A 22391-nucleotide genomic window follows, 5' to 3' on the forward strand; every position below is an offset into this window, starting at 1 on the left:
ATGTGTGGGTGAGTGTGTGTGTATGCAGTGATCAGAGCTACTGTATCCTCCAAATGACGTTTCTGTCAGTCTGATGGGTAGTTCCACCATTACTGCTGAATCTAGGTTTGCTGTATTGATTAGTATGCTGCCTGACCTGGATCTTTTCAGTGAACAATAGATCCTCTGTAGGTTTGATCACACAACATCATGGAATTAATGGCTATATTTCCAGTTCACATTTTATCTTTTGTTTGTGTGGATTATAGTATTCAATACACGGTACATTCTTAGTCCTTGTAAAACATAATTTTGCAACTTTGTAGCTGTTGCTCCCTTTATTCAACAGGGAATATAGGCATACATATTCTTTACTCTTTATGTCACCACTCACAGTTATACACAGCCTCTGCTGGAAGTTGCTAAAAAAAACAACCATTAACAACTCAAATTTTCTTTCAAACTCATTGTGGGCCACCCAAAACATGCCAGCACATATGTACATAGGTAGGGCTTTACTGCATTTTACTTTTAAGTTTTAGGGAATTAGGGAGGGCCTTATAAGACAGCAGATTTGAGAAGGTTAGACTATTTCAATGTTATGAGCTGTATATCCAATCCCCATCGTTAGCCTCATCATTTCCTCCCTTTCCTCCCCTGTTCTCTTTTCATCTACTTTTTCTTCAAGACACAAATGTCTGGTAGTCTGTTTGCCCCGGAGAAATCGGACGCTTCTTTGCCTCTTAAAACAGGAAGCATTGCCTCTCCTCTCCCCCCGCTCTTCCCTCACAATCGGCAAACCCTGACAGAATCGGGGAGAGGGGGAGGCCAACTCCTGAGAGCGAGTGAGCAAGTTAGCAAACATGCAGGAGCAGGGCGAGCCGATGTCTGTTAACCAGCTGATCGTCCACCCAGAGGGAGAGGGAGAGGGGAGGGGAGTGACTACTGATGCTCCAGTAATCTGCGCTGTGTGAGTCAGGGCTGTGGAGAGCAAAGCAGAAACAGCAGCAGCGCGAGACACGTTTCCCTCTCACGAGCGTCAACAACACAGAAGAGCAGAATGAGAAAGCTGAGCGGCAAGAGGAGGAAGTGAGCAAGACATATAGAAAGCAAGAGGGACATTAGGAGCGAGAGAGGCAAAAAGACAGATCGACAGCTTCTTTTTGAGAGTCTCCTTTTTGAAGTAGAAAGGACCATGGAAGATCACTGAACCTGATCGACAGCAGTGACAATCTAACGAATTCAGTAGAAGAGGAAGTTTACTAATTACATTTTGGAGGTGGCAGCAGGTTTACAATAAGACTCGACGTGGTGCAGGGATGTCCTGGTTGTCTCCGGTCCAGTGGGCCAAATGGACATGGTCAGCAGTGACTGGGGGTGCGGGGGACGAGGGGGAGCCCAGATCCAAGGATGGCAGAGAGGACAAGTAAGAGGGCTAGGCCACTGTGTGTGTGTGTGTGTGTGTGTGTGTGTGCGCGCGAGAAAGAGAATAAAGAGTGACAGACATCTGGTTTATAATTTTGTCTATACAAGAAAAAAAGAGGATATATGGAAAAGAAAGAGTAATTCTCTGTATTTGCTTCAGTTTAAACATCAGCATTGATTGTGTGTCTGTGTGATGAATGCAGATTCCCCTGAGTCATACTGACAGGTGCTAGATATATGTACACACAAAGAGAGCAACACACACACGGTGGTATAATCTTGGATTCTTTCCTATGTGGATCCCAGTGGCTTGGTCATGCTGTCATTGGCTAAAAACAGATTCTTAGTCAAAATACAGACACTCAAACTACTGTTTTGTGAGCACCATCCTGTTTCTTTATGAGGCACCAAACACTGAGGATATGACTGTCTAGGCTGTGTGTGTGTGTGTGTGTGTGTGTGTGTGTGTGTGTGTGTGTGTGTGTGTGTGTGTGTGTGTGTGTGTGTGTGTGTGTGTGTGTTTGTTTGTTTGTTTGAAGGCGGTTTGGCAGTTGGGGAACAGTTGCTGAAAGTTGGGGGAAGGGCCATAGTTTCCAAAGCTTTTGATTTTTTTTCTGTCCATTTCTAGTTTCTAAGTAACTGTAAGCTGGGGCCATCACTGGGATGTGATTGTGTGTGTGTGTGTGTGCGCGCGCGTGTGTGTGTGTGCGCGCGTGTGTGTGTGTGTGTGTGTGCAGGGTGGGTATGTATATAAGGCTTAGCTCTGGCTCCAGAGTGTGTCAATGTGTTTGTGTGAACTGGTATCAGAGATGGAGTGTGGTTGGTATTGGCACTGAGAGCTTTGCTCCTTCTCGTGCTGTTTTTCATTAGAGTGCGGACGTTTTGATGTGTGTTCAAGTGGCTGGGAATGTACACACACACACACACACACACACACACACACACACACACACACACACACACACACACACACACACACACACACACACACACACAACCACATAAACTCTCCCTGTCTCTCCCTTCCCTTTTGTCTCTCCACAGTTTGTGCATAAATTTGTGCTGGGTGTCTTGGCAGCTGACATAGCAGACCAAAAGATTGTGTGTGTGTGTGTGTGTGTATGTATGCGTGCGTGTGTGCGTGTTTGTGTGAATGAGTCTGGGGGTACACAGTGTGTCCTTATTGAGGAGCAAAGGATGCAGGTGGCCTTCTTGGACTTCACTTCCTCTCCTCCCCCTTCCCCTGACTTCCTTTAAAATAAAAGCAGCTTGTTTATTTTGAGCTGCTTTGAACACTGAAATCTATTGTTTTTATGTCACTTTAAGAAACCAGAAGATTGATAGAAAGCCAATGCCTATTTGTTAGAAATAATTTTGCACTACAACACATAATCTTTCATTGTTTCATTTGCATAATTAATTAGCTGTTTGTAGCATTAATATGTAGTTATTTAGACTGTAAACATTTTCAATGCCTCATTGTTCTCAAAGACAGTAGACGGTTGTTCTTATAACTTTAAAACAGGCAATGTGATTTGTTTTTTATCACATGCTATAAGTCACGTCATGAGAATAGTTGTTGTTTTTGGATCATATTTGTCTGTTTCAGCACATTTTCAATTTCAAACTGGAGATTTCAACTTTAGTTCTAGATAACTTCCCAAAAACTCTGAGTTGTAGCTCTGACCTCTCTCCTGCTGTTTCTCCCTCTCTCTCTTTTCTTTGTTGTAAATTATGTTTTGTTAAGGTCTTCCTTTCTCTTTCTCTCCACAGTTCAGACTCGGAAGGGACCTTTGAGACCCCAGAGGCAGAGTCACCAGGTGTTGTTAAGCTACTGAGCCAACTGGACAACTCCATCCACACAGGTGAGATGGCTCAGCTGTTCGGCTGACCCAGGGCTCTAATACTGGACCCAAACTTTAAACTCTGTCACACATGAACAATGCCATTGGATATTCTCAGGCAGGGCTCAATACTTTTTTGGTACCAAGTGAAAATGTATATTGTTTACTTATTTTCTGATCAAATAATTTCTATGTAATTCCAAAAATTGTAAAGCAATCCAGCAGATTTTGGCATTTGTATGTTAAAGGGTTTGGTTGGCTCCAGTCATACCCTATTTGACCAGTTTTTAAGATGTATGTCTTTAAGATTTGGGTTAGGTACTGACACTTTAATTTTAGCATAGTAATTACACTAATTTGAAAGTGTAAAGTGAAACTTACGTAATGTGCAATGTTCCTTTGTGTCACTATGTTGTTGTTTGTTTATGTTGTTCGCTGTGTCGGCCACAGTGTCATCTTGCTTTTGCTGATCACACAGATCTTGGATCAGCAGATAGTGTCATAGGAAAAGTTAAATGTAAAATAAATAACTTGTAAAAATCCTGTTAGGCACAGTCTAGTAAATCGGCTGATAAAGGGGTAGTAGATCAATCTGGCCTGTTTGAAGCTAACCCTCCCCTCCCACTGCCCTGCTTTCAACGACTACCCCACATCACCATGGTAATAGATAATCTGGAGTGCATCTTCTGTGCTGAAACAAATGCTATTTATATCATTGATGTTTGAAAACTCTATTTTTCCATCGCCATCATTGTTCATTAAATGATTGATTTTAACGTGTACTGTACATGTATCAGGATATAATTGGTCTACATGTTTTAGATAACTCAGCTAGATAAAATTAGACATGTTTTGATCATAGTATATGGGATGCTGTGCCAGATATTAACAGAGAGATTAATGTGTTTATTATTGAGTCTGGTTTGCAGACAATACTGTCTCCTTTTCATGCTAAAACAGTCACATGCTCTGTACAAAATCTGGGTTAGTTTCATAAATAAAAGATTGACTGTGTGGAGAAACCAATATTCTGGTTCACTATAATTAGATGATACTGGCTCAAGGGGGAATCACTGTCTGTTCATGGGAATAACAATGGGCCACAATCAAACTGTACTGTTAAACCAGGACGTAGCTGAAACTTTAGACAGCCGTTTGTCTATATACGATCTGTTTCTCTCTCACTTCCCTCTCTGTCTCCTTTTCCTCTTTTTCGTCGATTTGTGAAACTATAATAAAGCCTGATGTTGTCTTTGTTGCTAGGCCATGTGGTGGTGTGTACTCTGCGGGACTGGGTGTGGTTCCTCTACATCTGTTCTTTCTCCGAAGGGTGTGTGTTTTGTCTGAAAGTACCCAGATTTTGAGCAGAAGCTTACATAAACTTAATTAAATGTATGATGTAATAAGTCGCACATTAGCCGTCAGTCATGAGAAACGATGTGAGAAGCTGTTACCCGCCCAAGGTGAAGCATGACTTAACCACAATGACTTAATTCATGTTGTGTACAAGTTGAGAAGAAATACAGGAGTTATTTCAGTTTTATTATTCTGTGTAGGTGTGTAAGTTTTACAGTGTGAGTGGGTGTACTTTTCAGTTACAGAGAGTCCTGTGTTTCAGCAGCAGTGTGACTCAACAGAGACCAGCCTGCTGCTGTGGTCGTTAGCTAGCAGTTAACGGATGTGTGAGGACACAGGATGTGAAGGTCTCTGAGAGGAAACCAGCAGCCGTTTTAAGTGTTCTAACAGGAGAAGGAGAGGCCATCATTTCAAGGTTAAATCCTGCAATGAAAAAAAATTAATAGCCACAGGATGGGGTATGTGTTACTGTTTTGGACAGAAGAAAGTTGAAGAAAGGATTAAGATCTGCTTGTCTCAGGGTCAGCCCTGCCGTGGTTCTCCTTCTACCTTTCTGACAAGAGTATTTCAGTTGCTGTGGGTAAACGGGTCCCACTGAAACTCAGTATTGTGGTGTGCCCCGAGGTTCTGTCCTGGGTCCTATTCTGTTTGCCTTTGGCCAGATATTAAGTAATTTCAAAGGTATCTCCTATCACTGCTACAGTGGGTACGGAAAGTATTCAGACCCCTTTACATTTTTCACTCTTTGTTTCATTGCAGCCATTTGCTAAAATCAAAAAAGTTCATTTTATTTCTCATTAATATACACTCAGCACCCCATCTCGACAGAAAAAAAACAAATGTAGAATTCTTTGCAAATTAAAAAAGAAAAACTGAAATATCACATGGTCATAAGTATTCAGACCCTTTGCTCAGTATTGAGTAGAAGCACCCTTTTGAGCTAGTACAACCATGAGTCTTCTTGGTAATGATGCAACAAGTTTTTCACACCTAGATTTGGGGATCCTCTGCCATTCTTCCTTGCAGATCCTCTCCAGTTCAGTCAGGTTGGATGGAGAACGTTGGTGGACAGACATTTTCAGGTCTCTCCAGAGATGCTCAATTGGGTTTAGGTCAGGGCTCTGGCTGGGCTAGTCAAGAATGGTCACAGAGTTGTTCCGAATCCACTCCTTTGTTATTTTAGCTGTGTGCTTAGGGTCACGGTCTTGTTGGAAGGTGAACCTTTGTCCCAGTCTGAGGTCCTGAGCACGCTGGATGAGGTTTTCTTCCAGGATATTTCTGTACTTGGCCGCATTCATCTTTCCTTCAATTGCAACCAGTCGTCCTGTCCCTGCAGCTGAAAAACACCCCCATAGCATGATGCTGCCACCACCATGTTTCACTGTTGTGATTGTATTGGGCAGGTGATGAGCAGTGCCTGGTTTTCTCCACACATACCGCTTAGAATTAACGCCAAAAAGTTCAATCTTGGTGTCATCAGACCAGAGAATCTTATTTCTCATAGTCTGGGAGTCCTCCTTGTGTTTTTTTGGCAAACTCTATGCGGGCTTTCATGTCTTGCACTGAGGAGAGGCTTCCGTCGGGCCACTCTGCCATAAAGCCCCGACTGGTGGAGGGCTGCAGTTTTAGTTGACTTTGTGGAACTTTCTCCCATCTCCCTACTGCATCTATGGAGCTCAGCCACAGTGATCTTTGGGTTCTTCTTTACCTCTCTCACCAAGGCTCTTCTCCCACGATTGCTCAGTTTGGCTGGACGGCCAGGTCTAGGAAGAGTTCTGGTCATCCCAAACTTCTTCCATTTAAGGATTATGGAGGCCACTATGCTCTTAGGAACCTTGAGTGCTGCAGAAATTCTTTTGTAACCTTGGCCAGATCTGTGCCTTGCCACAATTCTGTCTCTGAGCTCCTTGGGCAGTTCCTTCGACCTCATGATTCTCATTTGCTCTGACATGCACTGTGAGCTGTAAGGTCTTATATAGACAGGTGTGTGCCTTTCCTAATCAAGTCCAATCAGTTTAATTAAACACAGCAGGACTCCAATGAAGTAGTAGAACCATCTCAAGGAGGATCAGAAGAAATGGACAGCATGTGAGTTAAATATGAGTGTCACAGCAAAGGGTCTGAATACTTATGACCATGTGATATTTCAGTTTTTCTTTTTAATAAATTTCCAAACATTTCTACATTTCTGTTTTTTTCTGTCAAGATGGGGTGCTGAGTGTACATTAATGAGAAATAAAAGGAACTTTTTTGATTTTAGCAAATGGCTGCAATGAAACAAAGAGTGAAAAATTTAAAGGGGTCTGAATACTTTCCATACCCACTGTATGTAGATGATATTCAAGTTTGCATCTCGTGTAACCTTTCTGGTGTCTTAAAGTGTCTATAATCAATATTTTTATGTTACCAAATGACAATGTGAAAACAAAGTGAAAGGGGTCACACATAGTAGTGACCACCTGAATCTGCAGCTCCCTTCGGCTTTACAGAGCTTTATAGTGTGTTTCAGCTCATTGTTAAGTGTTTCTTTTGTTCAGGATTTTTCCTGCTGAAAAAATGTCATGCCCATTGAGTGTTGGGTTGGGACTAAATTTTTTTTCCTTCCGTCCCAACTTTTTTAACTCTTTCAACTGCCTTAGTTAAACATCCCTGGATCATTTACATGTGGTCTAAAATGATTCTGTTAAGCTCTTGATCAGGTCCTCAATAAGGTCTTATTTGACACCAATGTTAATTTCTTAACTCTAATATTTACAATTCAATTCAAGACTTTTATAGCTCTTCAGGGTCATTCACCAGCCTACATCAGACATCTACTGCAGAGTTAAAACTAGGATAGACTATTTTTAAGGTTGTGGCATCTAAACTTTGAAACTCTCCCTTCGGACTTTGGGCAATCTGTGGACACCTTTAAAAAGCATCTTCATTAAATCATTATTTCTGTTTTTGTCTTTATTGTTTTGTGTGGCTGTGTTTTGGAGTATGTCTTGTATGTTTAGTTTTTGTGTGTTAAATTGTGAATAAAATAAAAAAAAGCATCTTTAAAAGACCCACATGTTTAGATTTGCCTTTGGGTAATTTTAAGTTATTTCTATTTGAAAATGTGCCTGGGCCGATTGCTTGGCCTGTGGTATTGCTGCTTGTGGAATTCATCAAAACCAAATTGTACCCCAAAATTACTTCATATGCAACTCCCCTGTATACCCTACTACTAACTTACTGATTTACCTGACAGAGAACATTGCAGATTCAGAATTTAAACACAAAATATCACAATGACAATGTGTAGTAATCAGACATTAGCCTCATGGACTCATGGCAGTGCGCTACCCACCTGGCCCGTTAGTTAGCAGTATACTTCCTTGACCCGGGGTGAGTCTGATGAAAAGTGATTTTCTCGCATTGCACAGCACTGTGAAGGAATAATCTCTGAGATTACGTTATGTTCTGCCTCTGGTTAGAAGTGGTGAATGTAGGCTACAGCTCGCAGCAACTTAATACTATATAGTGTTGGCAAATGGCTTTTTGTTGAGTTTCCTGTTAGCGAAAAAATAGACACTGAAAAGTGTAGCGCCTTTTTTTCACCAACCTTACAGTCGCGATGTTCCTTTCAGCTATCCGCTCGTGCTCCAGGAAAGTGTAGAAAAGTAAGTTTGGTATATCCAGCAATCAGCTAAAGTTGGAAGTGGAAAAGAGTCAAAGGCGGTATCACCCCTGTAGCTGGTTGTGCTTTGCATGTGTGGGATTCTGAAACGTCCTTAAATTCTGGAATTGTCGTTTCTTTATTCAAAGTCAAAGACAGTCCAAAGTAGTGCTAATTTGCAAATTTTTATGGGTCTGAGGTGTATTTCACATTTTAGCTGCCAAAGCGCCGCTGCTTTCTTCGACCTTCTCTGTCTCTGGTCCTGCGCTGAGCTCAGTCAGTGAACAGTGTGAGAGGGGGAGTGGCCAGCGGCTAGAGCGGCAAAACTCAATGTGTGCTTCTTTTACCGATATATATTTAACAATATCTTTTGCATTTCTAATCCAAACAACGTCAAACTTGGCACTTACTCGTGCCCCTTGTAAGACACCTGTCAAGTTTGAAATCCATCGGACTAACGGTTCAAGAAATATGCGCATCACACACACACACCACACACACACACACACACACACACACACACACACACACACACACACACACACACACACACACACACACACACACACACACACACAGACAGACGTTCCTGCAATTAATAGATAGATGTTGTTTTCACTCTTTTTGTTCATTCAAGTCTGTATTATATGCCTGTTGCCTCATTTTTTATTGGGAAGCATATTGTGACATTCTGCTCTTGAAAGGTCCTGTATAAACTCAGTTATATACAGTACGTACTTACTTTTCTTCCCTTTTCACAGTTCTTCCTGATGTTACAAACTTCTTTCTGGACAAAAACTCCAACCAGGATGTCGCCCCACTTTCATTACAAGAGGTTGATTCTCTAAACAACCTCACCGGCTCCTTACCTAATGAGCGCAGCTTTGGTTTGGACCAAAACCTCAACCTGACCCTCAGCAGCATATCCAGTCCTGGAGAGGGCCTCTCACCATCCAGCCCTCTGTCACAGCCTCAAGCCCTCAGGCCCCCATCTCTGTCCGTCCTCTCCCCACTAAACAAACCTGATCCTTTGGAGGTGGACGACGAGGCTCCAGTGACATCTGACTCCAGCCAAGACTCAAACTTGATCCCCAGTCATGACATTTGTGTGGATGCCGACTTGCTTAATGGCAACACGCAAAACACAAACCTGACCTGCGAGTCCAACGGCACAATTACCACGTGAGTAAAACACAAATGTACACAAAGGCACTCAGTGTACTCAACGTACACTCAGTGGTTGAAGCTGAACTAATATGACTGAACAAACAGTGCTCTCTCTTATAGCCGTAGGGAACACAACACGTTTGAGCACAATCAACCTGAAGTGATCAAAGTGTTTTTAACCACTTGTTGTGTACCTTCAAAAGTTCTTTCAGCTGTTGTTTCTCTCCTGCACATCCATTCATTTCCTTACCAGTGTTATTATAGTTTTCATTCATTTCCTTACCAGTGTTATTATAGTTTTCATTCATTTCCTTACCAGTGTTATTATAGTTTTCATTAATTTCCTTACCAGTGTTATTATAGTTTATAATGTTGTTTTTTTTTATTGCTTTTCATTTTATTTTTAGAATTTCAGTTCAGTTTTCAGGATGATTTTTTTTTTATATGCTTGGATTATTCCAGATGTAGGGGATTTCTTCAGTGTTCATAGCTTGATAAAGTATTTTAAACACTCAAATATTTTGTGTTTGCTGGCAGAACTTTTTTTTTGAATGTTAAAGAGAAGTTAAAGTGTAAAACAATGCCCTCTTGTGGCGTTCTTCTGTTCTTGCTAAAAAAGAATCATGATTCACATCTCTATTTTTTTTTTTTTTTACCAAGAACCACTGAACTACTACACTAAGTACTACACACTCCTGTTGTTAGAAGAACCATTGTGGTTTGGCAAATTCTTTTTTGTGTTTGTGTGTGTTTTGTGCACAAAGATTATTTTTATTTTTATTGATAATTTCAAGTTAATGAGTGGTTTGACATGGGCAACACAATACTTGTACAGGAACAGGGTCTTTCAATGACATACATATGTAATGGATTACATTTCATAGGCTAATAATAATAATAATCATAATCATAATAATAATCAGGCATGTGATGGCTTTCTCACTTAGTAGCCAAAATATTCATCCTGAGTGATAAGTTTATCCGGGATTTTGCCCAGATAATAATGTAACAAAAGAGCAGTGATCCATAATTCTAAATATCTTTTCTTTATGAATCTCCTGCCATATAAAAAGAGTAAATGACAACCCTGGGAAATACTTTTAGTTGTTTTCTATTGTCAATTTATATTTTTTATACTTTTATCATTTTTGGAAGTTGGTTTAGAGGTTATGGAAGACTTTAATTTCACGTTCATTTCAATATTTTTAGTTTTCAACAAGGTTTTAATTTCCAGTTTAAGTAAAACCTCTTACCTGTCTACTTTGAGTCTTATTTTTTACTAAACTATAATAACCCTGCACTCACCTTGTGTTTGAGCTAACCCCTGTCCCGTCCTCTCCTGTGTCTTTCCTACCTTTTCCTTCCACACCTGTCATTCTGTTTCCCTTCTCTCTGTGTGGCATCAGGACTGCTGAGCAAGTCCATTTCCTCTGTGTTCTGTTGTAAGTACTGTATAACTGTGTGTGCAGACGTGTGTATATTTGTAACCTCCGTCCTTGCTGTTTTTTATAAGTCCAGGTCCAGGTTCACTCACATCCACCTGACCTAAATTTAAAAAGTAGAAGTAGATTTAGAAAGTAGAGGAGAAAGAGCGTTAGTGGGAACCCTGTAATTCCCTCTAATGCTCAGAGCAACTGTTCTTGCTCTTATTTCAGTTTGAAAATAATCTCTTTGATTAATCAGATTTTTCTCCTGCGTAACTCAGCGCTTTAAGCAGAGCATGCGAACTTAGCGCACACACAGAGCAGAGCAATGAGGTCTGGCTGTAAGGCTTTCTGTCTCTCCTGCTTTCCTCTTTTCATCACCACACCTGCCCACATGTACACACATGCAGAATTATGATCAGGTTAGTGTTGACACTGACGTTGTTATTGACCTTCATTTTCAGGAACTCCTGTAAAATGAAGCAGAACCAGCCGATGCAAAAGGACTTCAGCGGACAGGTAAGAATTGAGAAAGTGTCTGCTGCTCATCTGACCCATGTGGTAGTATAAGAATTAGAAAAGCTCTGTACAGTCAGCGTGGTTGATTATATGTGCTGCTATTAAAGGATGACCATCATGGCGAACACGCCACAGATGAGGAGAAGTTGGCAAGCAGTGCTGGTATCAAACCAGACAAGGATCAAAGCGGTGAGTAACAGGATCAATGAAGATTTTCATGTTAATGTTGTGCCCAGCTACAGTGCACACTGATCCAGTAGTGAATAACTCAGTTATCAGTGAGGGGACTCTACAGTACAGAGTTCAGATAACTGGATGTTAAAGTTTAGACAGCATTCTTTAGCTTCCCTCAGTCAGTACCAGTCATTGCCTTACTGTTACAGACACACACAACATTAATCATTGACTTTCCACATCATTGTGCACTGAAACTTGTGACTGTGTCAGTCATGAGCCCCATGACAGTATGGTTGGTTTGTGATAAAACATGCACTGTTACACTTGTGGTTATATTGTTTCTAAAAGCATGATGTTGTTGTTGTTGTTGTTGTTGTTGTTGTTGTTGTTGTTGTTGTTTTTTACTGTGGAAAGGCAATTCTTAAAGTTGTACTGAGCTGATATTTACAGTATATGAGTTTGAGATATGAACAAACCGTGAACTCAGTCAGTCTGTCATTGTAAGAGGAAGTGCCTGCCTTTAAAACATTCTGCAACATATGCCCTAACTAGTCATTTAGGCTCATTGTGAGTCATAACTAAAGTGTATACAAACTGCCAGTGGCATGAGTTTATTTAAAAGCAAGACTTAAGTAAAACTTACAATTACACATTAAAAAGATAATATTACATAGGTAATACTTCTAACTGCTGGAAATAAGTGATCATGTCTCATCCTGTGGGCAGGGAAACTAAATTGTTCAACGTAATACTAGATCTAAAAAAAATATATATATGCCTATGAGCACATCTGGTGGTAATAGTTATATTTCTTATAAGAAATATATTCTGAGAAATATTGCAACACTTCTCATGTATTGCCACCTGAAGGCCATCATGGTAAACCATATTACATTATAGGCCGCAGCATGTTTCACCCTAAATTTGTTATTAACACGTGTATAACTTTCTTCCAGTTCCAGACTGCCATGTGTCATCAAAGCCAGAGGACTCAGACTGCTGCTCATTGGTAAGTTAACATCACAATTGATCATTCATGTCATTTCCCCTACATGTGTTGTGTCAGGCCCATATGCAATCTATTTGTCTATCATCATAGCTGTACACTCTCATGCATGTGACATTTGTCATCGAAGTAATTCAACTGCAAAATGATGCCCCTCAGTGACCATTAGATGGGGCTGAAGCACTATTTTCAGACTTCCAGACGTGTCCCAGCATTACATTTCACTGGTCACTGTAATGGTCATATTGGCACATTGTGTTTAGCACTTCTTTTCTGATTTGAATTGCAAAGGACTCAAGTAAAGTGTGATGTGACTTAAAGATGTAATAGAGTGCCCAGTTTTTGTGTTTAGAGCTACCTGCGTGATTTTTTTCTAAAGCTGCATTATGTATGATCGTTTGTTTGATAAGATGACTGCACTATGCTGTAGGAGAGCAGGAGGAACTTAGTGTCTGCCACCATGTTCATGTACTCAGGTGACAGATGGATTTAGATTACATTCAGGAGATTAGAATATGACTGTCATAATCCATGGAAGGACAAAATGAAAGGGGAGAGAGACAGGGAGGAGAAGAAGAAGGATTGAGATGTGTTAGAACTCTGATTGAAAGGCAAGAGGGGTACAGGGTAAAAAATAAGAATGAGAGAAGTTTGTGAGAATGAAGAAAAAAGGATAAGAGAGAGAATCATAATATGCAGTTTATGACAAAATGAAATGTTCCTTTGTTACTTTCTCTCACTAATTGGTATTTTGTAACAAATAACATGAAGGGTTTTGATTTGCTATCCAGGCACCTACATTATAATGGGTTTTCCATTTCCCAGAAGAAGAAAAATTTGCTGCACAGAAAATTATGCATTCTATACTTGTGAAAGAACATTATTAGAAGACACAGTATTAAACAACAAACAAATGATGAGAAAAACTGGGGGAAAAGTGTTTGTTTTAGTGTAAATGTATGGCAGTATTGGTGATTGTTACTTGTGTTTTTGTCATAAATACCTTACATATGTACATTCTTGAAAAGTTTAGGTAGACTCACCCACCATTATACTACTGGATTTACAAGAAAACTGATTTCCTTCTACCTTCAGCAGTTTGAGGACCCATGCAAGCTGAAGAACAAGTCGGAGGGAAGTGAAATGCAGAAAACAGGAAGTCAGGTCCTGGATTCCATCTGTATCAGTGAGGCAGAAAAACAGGCCGTTCTTACCCTCATTAGAGAGGAGGTGCGCAGTTTTATCACCCTCATCCAACATGAAATATGTGTTTGTTTTCTCCTAAAGTAGCAATCATGTTTAGGTGTTTTCTTTGAATGCACGGTTCTGTTCATAGTAGACGTCTCTTTTCAGATCATCACTAAAGAGACGGAAGCCAACGACTGGAAGAAGAAGTACGAGGACAGCAGACAACAAGTCAGTGAGATGAGGTTAGAAAACGTGTTGCTGCATTCTCTTTACTCAGATATCACTGACTTTTTTGACTTCCAAGGTGCTCATGTGAGGTTTTGAGAAGCTGAAGCATTCTGTCATAAGGTTAAGTAAGGCTTATCATGTGTTATGTCTTATTATAGGAAGATTGTTGCAGAATATGAGAAGACAATCGCTCAGATGATCGGTGAGTAGAAATGTTAGAAGAGCGGACTTCTATTTTTCATGTAACCATTTATTTCACTGGTTGCTGTAAGGATTTTAGTGCTACAGTGTGATTTGTGTAATCTTGTACTGTTTCCTGTTTTACTGACTTAGATGTAGTAACGGTAGTCCACATTGTCCTGTATTAGGAGAGACAAAGCAGCAATTAGAAAACACACATTTCACTCAAGTCTTTTCTCTTTGTATCCCTGTTTTATATGGTTAAAGGGATACGCCACCGTTTGTTGAAATAGGGCTTATCACGGTCTCCCCTAGCTGTAGATGGGTGCATGCATCGTTTTAGTCCGGTGCAACACCGGCAGCATCGCTGCTAGTTAGCTTAGCGTAGTGAATGGAATCCTGTGTTGCCGGTTAGCATGTTGTGAGTAAAAGTGAGCCAACAAAAGACAACAAAAAAAACCTAATTACTTGCACTGAGACAAAAAATGTGTTGGCCCACCTATCTACAGCCAGGGTAGACAGTGATAAGCCCTATTTCAACAAACGGTGGCGTATTCCTTTAATGTAATGTGATTTGTTACCAGACTGAATACAATATATACAGTAAGTTATTTAGTACTCCAAATGAATGTCTTCTTCTTCACTCTTCTCAGAGGACAAGCGGCGCAGCAACCAGAGTTCCCAGAAGGCTTTGCAGACTGTGACGACGGAGAAGGAAGCCGCCCTGGCTGACCTGAACTCCGTGGAGCGATCTCTCTCCGACGTGTTTCGGCGTTATGAAAATTTGAAGAGCACCCTGGAAGGCTTTAAGAAAGTAAGCGGTCATAGGACTAGTTCATGTCCAGATAACTGCTCAAAGAAAGTGTCTGTTTCAAGTGCTGACGCAATCAGTTGATAGTAGCACAAATCGGAGGACTGTAAGAGGATCAGAATATGGTTGGAAAGTATCCTGTGATTAGGGGCTAGTGGTCGCCTCGAGGTAAGAGCAGCAGGGGTTAACATCGAAGGTCACTAGATAAACCTGGCCTTTATCTCAATGAATACGTTATTTTACTCAACAACTGCTACAGAGTTAAACCCTGCGTTTAAAGCAGTTTACTCCCAACTCTTGACTCGCAGCTGGTTTAGAGGAGCAATAACAGTGCTTGTTTTTTTTTGTTTTCTCGTATAGAATGAGGAGGTGCTGAAGAAGTGTGCTCAGGAGTATCTGGCCAGAGTCAAGCAGGAGGAGCAGAGATACCAGACACTTAAACTCCATGCTGAGGAGAAACTAGACAAGTATGTAGAAAGTCTAATTTTCTTATCATGTCAATTATAACAAACTATAAACTTTTATGGGTTTGAGATGCTGTTAATTTCCCTCATTCCACGCATCTCACAGGGCCAATGAGGAGATCGCTCAGGTGCGTGCAAAGTTGAGCTCCGAGAACATGGCAATGGCCGCCAGTTTGAGGAAGGAGCAGATGAAGAACGAGTCTCTAGAACAAGCTCTGCAGCAGAAGGTAACCGGCATCCTCATCTTTCTGCATTCTAGATGAAAACTTTAAGCTCTTAATAATACACAATACAACATATTTACCTTATTTTTTTTTTTTTTTTTTTTTTTTTTTTTTTTTTTTTTTTTTTTTTTTTTTTTTTTTTTGTTTTTTTTTTTTTTTTTTTTTTTTTTTAAAACAAACAAACCGAGGACCTCACCAAGATCTGTGATGAGCTGATTGCCAAAATGGGAAAAATAGACTGAGAGCCCCTCCCTGTCAGTCAGCCACTACCGTCCCTCCGGTCCTGCCTTACAGCGACGCCCTGTGCATGCCCCCAGCCAAGAAGCAGCTCTCATACCCTCTGCCAGCCCTGCATCACAGAGACTGCTTATGTACAGATGTCTAAAGTAACTTCCTGTATACTACAATTGCACTACTCATGACCTGGATCAAGAAGGTTCTGTACATGCTAATAATTGTTTTAGTGGGAATCTGTTTTATGTACTGTATGTGGTCACGTTGTTTTGTTTGTGTTTTTGCCCATTATATGAGGCCATCTGGAGCTCTTTCGCCCATTTTGCCAGCGAGCAACTACCTGCTTGTGACTCAACTTAAATTCTCCGCAGCTTAACAGCTAAATTCCCAGCAACACATCATCGACAGGATGACATCATGCAGGCGGGGTTTGTTGTAGAGCTACATTTAGGCATACAGTGTATTTTGATGGGCAAGGATTGTTTAATATTAAAGCAATTAATTTTTTCTGTGAAGTAAACAAGGATTTTACTCTGAAAGAGCAAAGCTCAGGGGTTTTGTGTGGGGCAGAATGTGGTCAGGGTCAAAGTCAGGATGCACAAGAACTGGAGGAAAGGATTAAGCGTTGTTTGAGGATGTACATTAAAAGTCCTCGAAGGCCGTGGTTTCTTCAGAAGAGACACTGAAACCATAACGAGTCTGGACTACATGTCCGTGACACTAAAGCTGCAATTAATTCACAGCATTTGCTTTACCTGGATTCTGGACAATTCAAATAGTTGCAGAATGTTTATCATTAACAGAGAAGTATAGTAACCTGACAATCAGAGACTATCCTGTAAGTTATATAAACTTTGTGGCATTGTCTCGTCTGATCCACAAAGTCAGTTGAAGTGTAAAATGTGAAACGCTAAATCAACCACTTTACGTTAACTATCCTGTGTTCAGAATCCTGAACAACTGGAAAACATTAAAACATAGACATGACTATATTTTGGTTGAAGATATTTAAAACTATTATAAGATTAGCAAGTGCTGCAATATGTCAACAATTATTCTTTTTTCTTTTTTTAACCATCACTGCACAGATTGAGTGACCACTAATCACATTTACCTCCTACCACGAAGGAAACAAAGTGTTTGACAGCTTTGTTAAAGGTAATGTCTGTTGCTTATGCGTGATGAAGATGTGAGCTAACATGCCTTTATTTACAGTTGTTCAGCACATAAATCTCTTTATTTGCATGATTATTTTCATAGCTTTGTCTTTCTCACAATGCAGATTGTTTTCTTAAGACACCAGTAAAAATAGTTGTATAGTAATGCCTTAGGAGGCTGTGACTTAGTAACGGTAACACTTGTATCATTACTTGCCTTTTTCTGTTGTAGAAATGTTCTTTCCATTCAACAAAATAGGCCAAACGTCTCTGCCACATCGATGTTTATTGAAGGCTTAACACAAACTACTATTTGCCTCAATATAATACAGTAGGACATTTGCAAATCTGTGATTTAAATGAGGCAATATTTGTAGAAATTGAAGGAAGGCTGAAAATCTGACTAAACTTAGTTCAAATGGTTTTAATACTCAGTTCTATGGAGTCAGTCACTATTGAAAAAGTTTAATGTCTGATATCCATGTACAACACAAACCCACTTATGTGCCACAGTTTATATATATATGCCATTCTAATGTCACATTGCCTCTCGTTACTCAGCTGTGCTCAGCTTTGTCTTTGCTTCACAAAATATTGTTTTGTCACTTTAGCCCCTTATTGTTTGTAATGAGGATTTCACTTGTGTTGAGGAGTGGGTGTTTGTACATTTGCCTCAATAAAAATAAAAAAATATAATTTGTTCTACTAAAGGTTTTTCTAGTTTTTTTACTTCTTTACCACTGACTCAAAGCAGTAAAGTATCACTGTGTGTGTGTGTGTGTGTGTGCGCTGAAGCGGTGACGTGAGTGAATAGTGCACTTGAGCTATTTTATGATGCTTCAGCTTCATTTTGAAAAACTGTGTTGTAAAATCAATACTCAAACAAATGACCTCAACATTCTGCTAATAACACTGAACTGTAACTGTGTCTCCCTGTTAAAGCTCGCTCAGTTAAGTCTATTACCAGAGGCTGCTGGCTGTGCAGCATACATGGAGCTTACAGAGATAAGACCTTAATGCGCTCAAACACCTTCCCGTGCCTAACCCCCCTCGTCTTCCACCTCAACCCCCGGTGTCCCCTCCATTAGATACTCCGCTCATCCATTCTTTCTCTGGATTCTGGAAGACGCAGTGACCATTGGCCAGCTGCCATGAAGACTGCCCTGGTCCTGCTGCTGCTCATCTCTCTGGCCTGCCACAGTAAGTTTCTACAACTGATTCCAACACTGGATTTTGGAGTTTTCAGGGGAAGTAATTTGTTGATCAGCAGCTGGCAAACAATTTGCTGAGAGGTTACAGCACTGTGATACAGAGGATCCAGGATTTTTGTGTCCTAAAAGCAGACCGTGGTTGAAAATTGTTAATTTATGCAGTAGCAAAGCAGTTTTGGCTTGAGACCTGCACAATTTGGGGCATTTTCCACATTATTCTGTCACAGATTTAAACCTGCAAAGGTCGAATGATATACAGTATATGTTGTGGCATGGCTTTACATTTTTTTTAGATTGCTAAATGACAGTGGGCACAACTGAAGCCACATGTGCAAAACTCTAACCATAGTCTGCACAGCAGCAATTCATGTGGACCAAACTCTAGTTGGTTTTTCATTGCTTGAACACAGTTTTCAAAAATCTACACACTTATCCCATGACTTTAACAACAACCTGCACAACACTGTAGATTTACAGCACTTTGTTCAAACACACTGCTATCAAAACCATTAACCACACATTCAAAACAGAATGGATTTCAGCCTGGTGCATTTCAAACACTGCTGATTGGAATTTCAGCTGAAGGCCTAAGCAGGTGTCTTGTTTTAGACTAGTTAGTGAACACATACAGTATATATGTAGGGAAAGCTCAGAAAGACTTTTTTTGGAAATGGACCAAGGAAGGAGGAGAAGAGTGGCAGGGAGTGTGCAGATGCATGGAGGAAGACCAAGAAGAAGAGAAAGAGCTGTAATTTCTGATGAAATAAGGGCTACACTTATAGACCATGTTGTGAATCATGGTCTCTCATTTTGAGAGGCAGGGTTGAGGGTGCAACCCAATCTGCAAAGATCTACAGTTGCATCTGTAATGCGAATGATCCACCGAATGTCGCTATGAGTACCGGATGTGGGGACACAAGTCCAGAGGACTGCCAGGGATGGATAAGGCACTCTAGAAGGTTCTTTGCCAGGTGCATGGCAAGAAAAGACATCCGATGTGATGTTGATGAAAACTTGTGGCCTGATGCTGGAAAGGCAGGATTAGCCCCACAATTCTTTATTAATATTATGTTCCTTTAGTTGTAACTTTTTATCAGTAATCATGTAAATTACTACAGACAAAATAAAGATATATCTATATTGAAGCAAACTGCTGATTTTCATTCCTTCTTGTTCACTTAAAAAACTGGTATGCTTTAAAATAAAAATGTTCCTAGAAAATACTGATTTGTGTGAAGTCACTCGAATTATTAAAATTGTCTGTAATTTCTGTACTGGTGTTTGATGCTAGTGTTTTTACACTCAGTGTGTTCTGAGTGACAGTGTGTGTTATCTCAGTGAGGATTGTTCATAGTGTTTGGCTGCACTGAGTCTGTTTTGAGCCGTGTGTGAAGAGTTGTGTTGCTTTGAATGAGTTTTGCAGGTGATGTCAACTGTTTAGCTCAGATGACTGTAACGCAGACTGTGGTTAGAGTTTTGCCCAAGTGGCATCAGTTGTGACCACTGTCGTAACAATTGGGAAAAAAACTGGAATTGTATCCAAAATGTGTCCCAGTCATAAATTTCAGGAAGGGACTGACAGCCACGCGTAGCTCTCAACTCAATCTACCTGCAAGCATGTGTGCCTGTGTGCGTGGATGCAGTCTGGGGTGAATGGACTATTAAGAAAAGCATATGGTTGTGTGTCTGCATGCTTACACCTGCCTGTGAACATATATGCTTAGTCTCAAGTCAGGTGCTCTCTCCTGTTCTGTCTGTAAAGGCCACACCCTCAAATGTCACACGTGCGTGGCGTCCAATGATGACGACTGTAATCGACAGGGCTCCACCTCCTGCCCTCAGTACGCTGACGCCTGCTCCACCATCACAGGACCCAGTGAGTAAACGCTCACATACAAACCCAGGAAAACATGCAACTCAAGTAGGATTTGGTTGAATAATAGTAAAATCCTCAATATAGGTCAGCATAACACTGACAATCATAACACTGACAAATGCTTGTTTGAGGTAGTCAGATACATACATTCATTATCTTCTTCTGTGTGTGTGTGTGTGTGTGTGTGTGTGTGTGTGTGTGTGTGTGTTTGTGTGTGTGTGTGTGTGTGTGTGTGTGTGTGTGTGTGTGAGTGAGGAGAAGCTGAGTGTGCGAGGACGTTCCCAGGGTTCACAGCGTCATACAAAATGAATACAAGTGGCCAGTCTTCAATGACTTCAAGGCAATTAAACTGTGAACGTCTGCCGGCCCCACGCATCCCTCTCTCTGTCTCGCTCTCTTTCCAGGCACCGTGATGAAGTCGTGCACGTACAAGGCTTTCTGCGACAAGGCTCATGGCGTCAGCTCCGGAGCAAAGATGGACTGCTGTTTTGGCGACGACTGTAATGGGCCCCACCGGAGCCACAGCCATGGGGATCACCATCGCAACGGCGCAGGGGCTGTGGCCTCCAGCCCTGTCCTGCTGATCACGGCCCTGCTGCTGCGTGTGGCCGTCAGTCAGCTGTAAACACCTCCACTTTTCTTTCCTCCAGGAATTCATTCATCCTCATTTGCTGGGTTGTCATCCATCCACCTTCTCCTCTTTGTCACTCTGTACCCCTCAGAGATTTTCAATCCAAGTTTACGAAAAGGATTTAAGTGGCATAGATTTCCCGTGGTTTAAGACAACAACAAAAAATTGGTTTCTGATGACTGTTGGTGAAGTGAAGGATGTCTGTCCCATAAATACAAGTTTCAGCACTTTAATTGTGTCATTTTTATTATTATTATCAATTATCATCAAGAACTTGAATAGCAACCTCATTATCTATCGATTATCTATAGTGGTATGTTCACTTTCAGGTGATTTCAAGTTTTAAGAGTGTTTGTGGTGAATACGTGTGCGCAAAGTGAAGTAGACTTAGCCATGGTTTTTATTAAAGCAGGTGTGGTTTCGGTAGGTGCTAGGGTGCCTCAGTGGGTAGCTGGTGTGCAGCTCACTTGATGCCATAGAACCACATTATTCACTTGGGTTGTTAAAATGGTTACCAGAAAGTAAAGTATTTAACATATAACATCACAATCTTCATGAATTGTTTAAATATGTTAATGATGTGTTTAGTGCTTAATTTTTGTGTGCATGCAAGCTTGTCTGATAAAAGACACAATCACACCCTTATTTATGTCTGTGTACGGTGTGTATTTGTGTATGGTTGAGATCACCTTGGTGTGACATTTGATAGAAATGTGTGTTTATGTTGTCCCTGATGTAAAAACATGCATACAGTAGAAAGAAAATAGTCTGTGATATTCAACAGAAGCAGGAGGGTCTGTGGAAACTTCAGGACTTCCTTCTGCAACTGTGTAACTTGAATCGTGTGCAGTCGCCACAGGATATGAAATCAGTGAGGTAGGTCTCTCTCCTCAGGCAGGTCACATGACGTGCAACCACTTCCTCTTAACATGAGGACACAAATTAGCCTAAAGCTTAAAAAAGAAAACAGAATACCGAATAACTCCTGTACAAGATATTTGTTATTTTAGCTGTTATAAAGGAGACAGGCTCAGCACCGAGGAAGATTATACATGTGTGGAAACTCTAAACCCAGATTCATGATTAGACGTAGAGTGCTAAAACCAGGAGGACAGGTCAGTTCATCCTCCAAGCACTCACAATATTACATCACAGGACTCAAACTGTGGTCACCTTTGTGTAAAGCCTGTGTAAAACCTTTGTGTGAAGCAATACTGAACTACTGTTTGAAGTACTTTTTACACCACATTAGTCCGATGTTGAAGTTGCTACTCTTGCAGATGAAGATTTTACGTAGAAATACAAGATAAGATCAGAAAATAAAATGCATTGCTGAAGATTAAACTATAGGATAGTAAAGCTAAGAACCACCTAGATCACCAACAACATTAAAACACATATTATTCTGCCAGGGATGTAACTCTCTGAAAAGGACCATTCTGCATCAGCAACACCTGAAGTTCCTCCAACGGCTTTGAGTGATGACCCTCGGCCCCTTCATGCTACTGCTTGCTCACTAAGTAGAAGTTTCTGAGGTTTGTTTCTTAATATTGAATGTATCTCTAATGTATTTTCTCTCTGTGATGGTAAATTTAAACTGAAATATATTTGAGCTATAAGGTATTTGTCATGGTTGACACTGTGAGA

General features: G+C 40.6%; 2 protein-coding genes across 3 annotated transcripts; both read left to right on the forward strand.

Moving 5' to 3' along the window:
* Positions 1–880: 880 nt before the first annotated feature.
* LOC120560725 (transforming acidic coiled-coil-containing protein 1-like) lies at positions 881–17731 on the forward strand. The gene is made up of 13 exons (XM_039803520.1): positions 881–1405; positions 3178–3269; positions 9009–9429; positions 11303–11357; positions 11465–11546; positions 12491–12543; positions 13636–13770; positions 13894–13970; positions 14115–14158; positions 14790–14950; positions 15308–15414; positions 15518–15636; positions 15807–17731. Exons 1-13 carry the CDS (start codon positions 1299–1301, stop codon positions 15875–15877), a joined length of 1524 nt encoding a protein of 507 aa, XP_039659454.1. The 5' UTR covers positions 881–1298; the 3' UTR covers positions 15878–17731.
* Positions 17732–18084: 353 nt separating this feature from the next.
* Positions 18085–21389, forward strand: si:ch211-113d22.2. 2 transcript variants are annotated; one of them, XM_039803603.1, is made up of 3 exons: positions 18085–18226; positions 19973–20113; positions 20518–21389. In XM_039803603.1, exons 1-3 carry the CDS (start codon positions 18178–18180, stop codon positions 20736–20738), a joined length of 411 nt encoding a protein of 136 aa, XP_039659537.1. In that variant the 5' UTR covers positions 18085–18177; the 3' UTR covers positions 20739–21389. The 2 variants fall into 2 exon arrangements, with proteins under 2 accessions (XP_039659537.1, XP_039659538.1); XM_039803604.1 differs by having other exon boundaries at positions 18088–18226; positions 20000–20113.
* Positions 21390–22391: the final 1002 nt, after the last annotated feature.

The sequence above is a fragment of the Perca fluviatilis genome, chromosome 6, assembly GCF_010015445.1.
Source record: "Perca fluviatilis chromosome 6, GENO_Pfluv_1.0, whole genome shotgun sequence".
NCBI classification, from domain to species: Eukaryota; Metazoa; Chordata; class Actinopteri; order Perciformes; family Percidae; genus Perca; species Perca fluviatilis.

Excerpts from the sequence above, each read along its gene's own strand:
- LOC120560725 (XM_039803520.1), top strand. The coding sequence starts at position 1,299 with ATGTCCTGGTTGTCTCCGGTCCAGTGGGCCAAATGGACATGGTCAGCA. Across the intron at positions 11,358-11,464 it reads AAAAGGACTTCAGCGGACAG|GATGACCATCATGGCGAACA; the intron begins GTAAGAATTGAG and ends CTGCTATTAAAG. Across the intron at positions 11,547-12,490 it reads ACCAGACAAGGATCAAAGCG|TTCCAGACTGCCATGTGTCA; the intron begins GTGAGTAACAGG and ends ACTTTCTTCCAG.
- si:ch211-113d22.2 (XM_039803603.1), top strand. The coding sequence starts at position 18,178 with ATGAAGACTGCCCTGGTCCTGCTGCTGCTCATCTCTCTGGCCTGCCAC. Across the intron at positions 18,227-19,972 it reads CATCTCTCTGGCCTGCCACA|GTGCTCTCTCCTGTTCTGTC; the intron begins GTAAGTTTCTAC and ends GTCTCAAGTCAG. Across the intron at positions 20,114-20,517 it reads CTCCACCATCACAGGACCCA|GCACCGTGATGAAGTCGTGC; the intron begins GTGAGTAAACGC and ends CTCTCTTTCCAG.